The sequence below is a fragment of the Loa loa genome, assembly GCF_000183805.2.
Source record: "Loa loa unplaced genomic scaffold supercont3.1750, whole genome shotgun sequence".
In the NCBI taxonomy this organism is placed as follows: Eukaryota; Metazoa; Nematoda; class Chromadorea; order Rhabditida; family Onchocercidae; genus Loa; species Loa loa.
Window position 1 is genome coordinate 1 of NW_018109929.1, and position 1729 is coordinate 1729.

Sequence of the window (1729 nt, forward strand, 5' to 3'; positions counted from 1 at the left end):
ATGCGTATTATTATCATTACTTCATGATTATCCACTTCCGCCCGGGATTTCCTATTGCAATGCAACAATCAGCAAGTTATATGTTGATATCCCAACTCTAATTAAAATATCAATTCATTTGAATGTGGAATTGTTTAAGTTGATATCATGACAAAGTAATGTTTGTCTGCGATAAATTTTGTAAGAGTTCAACATTCGAGCTTGAATTTAACTCAGGAAACTGTAATGCGAATGGATCTGAGAAATTTGAAATTGTTTGAACAGAAGGTAAAATTGGTGACGTTTTTAGTGTGAAATTCATCGCTGTCATATTGGAAGCCTGAAAAGTGTGTCAAATGAAAAACATTTGTAGAAAAGTAGAAGGAAAAGAAAGAAATCATTCACAAAAAGGTCAGTCATAACGAAAGACCTGTTAATGTAATTTTCCCATTTGACTGGTTTGAAACATTTCCGAAATATTTCAGACACATCAAAAACTATAAAAAGCAATATATAAATGTGAATGGAAAATATCATCAGGAAGTTCACATTTCATTTCAATCGCGAAGACTGAAAAAAGAAACTCACTTTTAGGTCGCATTCTGCTATAGTATTAGGAAACCCAAGAAGCAGTTGTAGTAGGATTATTGCTAAAGGAAAAACTGAATTCTTCGTCATAATTTATTGTTAACTGAAAGAGAACTCATTTATTGCTATGAATTTTTGAAAGTTGCATGTATCATTTTGTCAATATTTCCCTTTTATTTTATTATTTATTTGTTTATTTCATCTCTATAACGAAAACACTCAACCCATTTTTCTCTATAAAATTAAAATATTGAAAAGTTTACGAAAAACTGAAGGATATGATATGCATTAGAAGCGATAAAATACTATTTCAAGTGAAAACTATGTCATTTCATACTTAATTATCAGATATTTTGAATAGGAACTCTGCTGACAATGTCATCATTGTGTGACCTAACAAAAGATTGATAAAAAGTGGAAGCGAAAATCATCGTTCAGCGGTTACTTTGTTCAATAAATCAGCCATAGAATTGAAAAAAATTAGTCGTTGAAATTTGCGATAGGTCTTACAATACCGCAAAAGGAATTTCACTCAAAGGAAGAAAAAATTGAAAGCAGAAAAAATGGAAAATAAACAAAAGTGAAAAAATGAAACTTAACAAATTCTATAAACTTGAGGAGTTGAAAAATGGGATCGAAATGATCGATTGTGGCAGGTTTGAAGGTTAAACAAATTTCATCAAAAATTTTAAGTGCATGATAAGGGAAGAAATCCGCGGCAATGAAAATAGATTAATTAGGTCAGCTAGCAGCCATATTTGGAAGGTAAACGGAAACAGGATTTAATAATCCGAAAATACGATTCACTAATTTGATATTTGAAGCGTTAAAAATAGATTATTTTCGTTTTTTAATCTTCAAATAATGATATTCGAATAAATATAAATAAGTCACTCATTTATTTAATTTTGTTTTCGATTCAAATAGCCCATAAAAAAAATAATATTCCTGAAAGTAACACAAAGAATTGGCTCGATTTCTTCTCATTAACAACGTTTAAACTATTAATGAATAACTTCAGATGTAAAAGACAATTCGATTAAATTTATTTCACAAAAAAAAAAAAGAAATCTTTATAAATCTCAGTTTAGTATTTTTTAATAGTGGATGTGAAATTTCGCTTTTATAGAACGATCAGTTTTGAGAATATGTGAAAAAAACT

The 1729-nt window shown here is 29.0% G+C and overlaps 1 protein-coding gene across 1 annotated transcript; it reads right to left on the reverse strand.

Annotated features, from left to right (window-relative positions):
* Nucleotides 1–145: 145 nt before the first annotated feature.
* LOAG_15286 (hypothetical protein) lies at nucleotides 146–319 on the reverse strand (the record flags this gene model as incomplete). The annotated part of the gene is made up of 1 exon (XM_003150779.1): nucleotides 146–319. A coding segment is annotated over one exon (174 nt), but the record flags the coding sequence as incomplete, so codon positions are not given.
* Nucleotides 320–1729: the final 1410 nt, after the last annotated feature.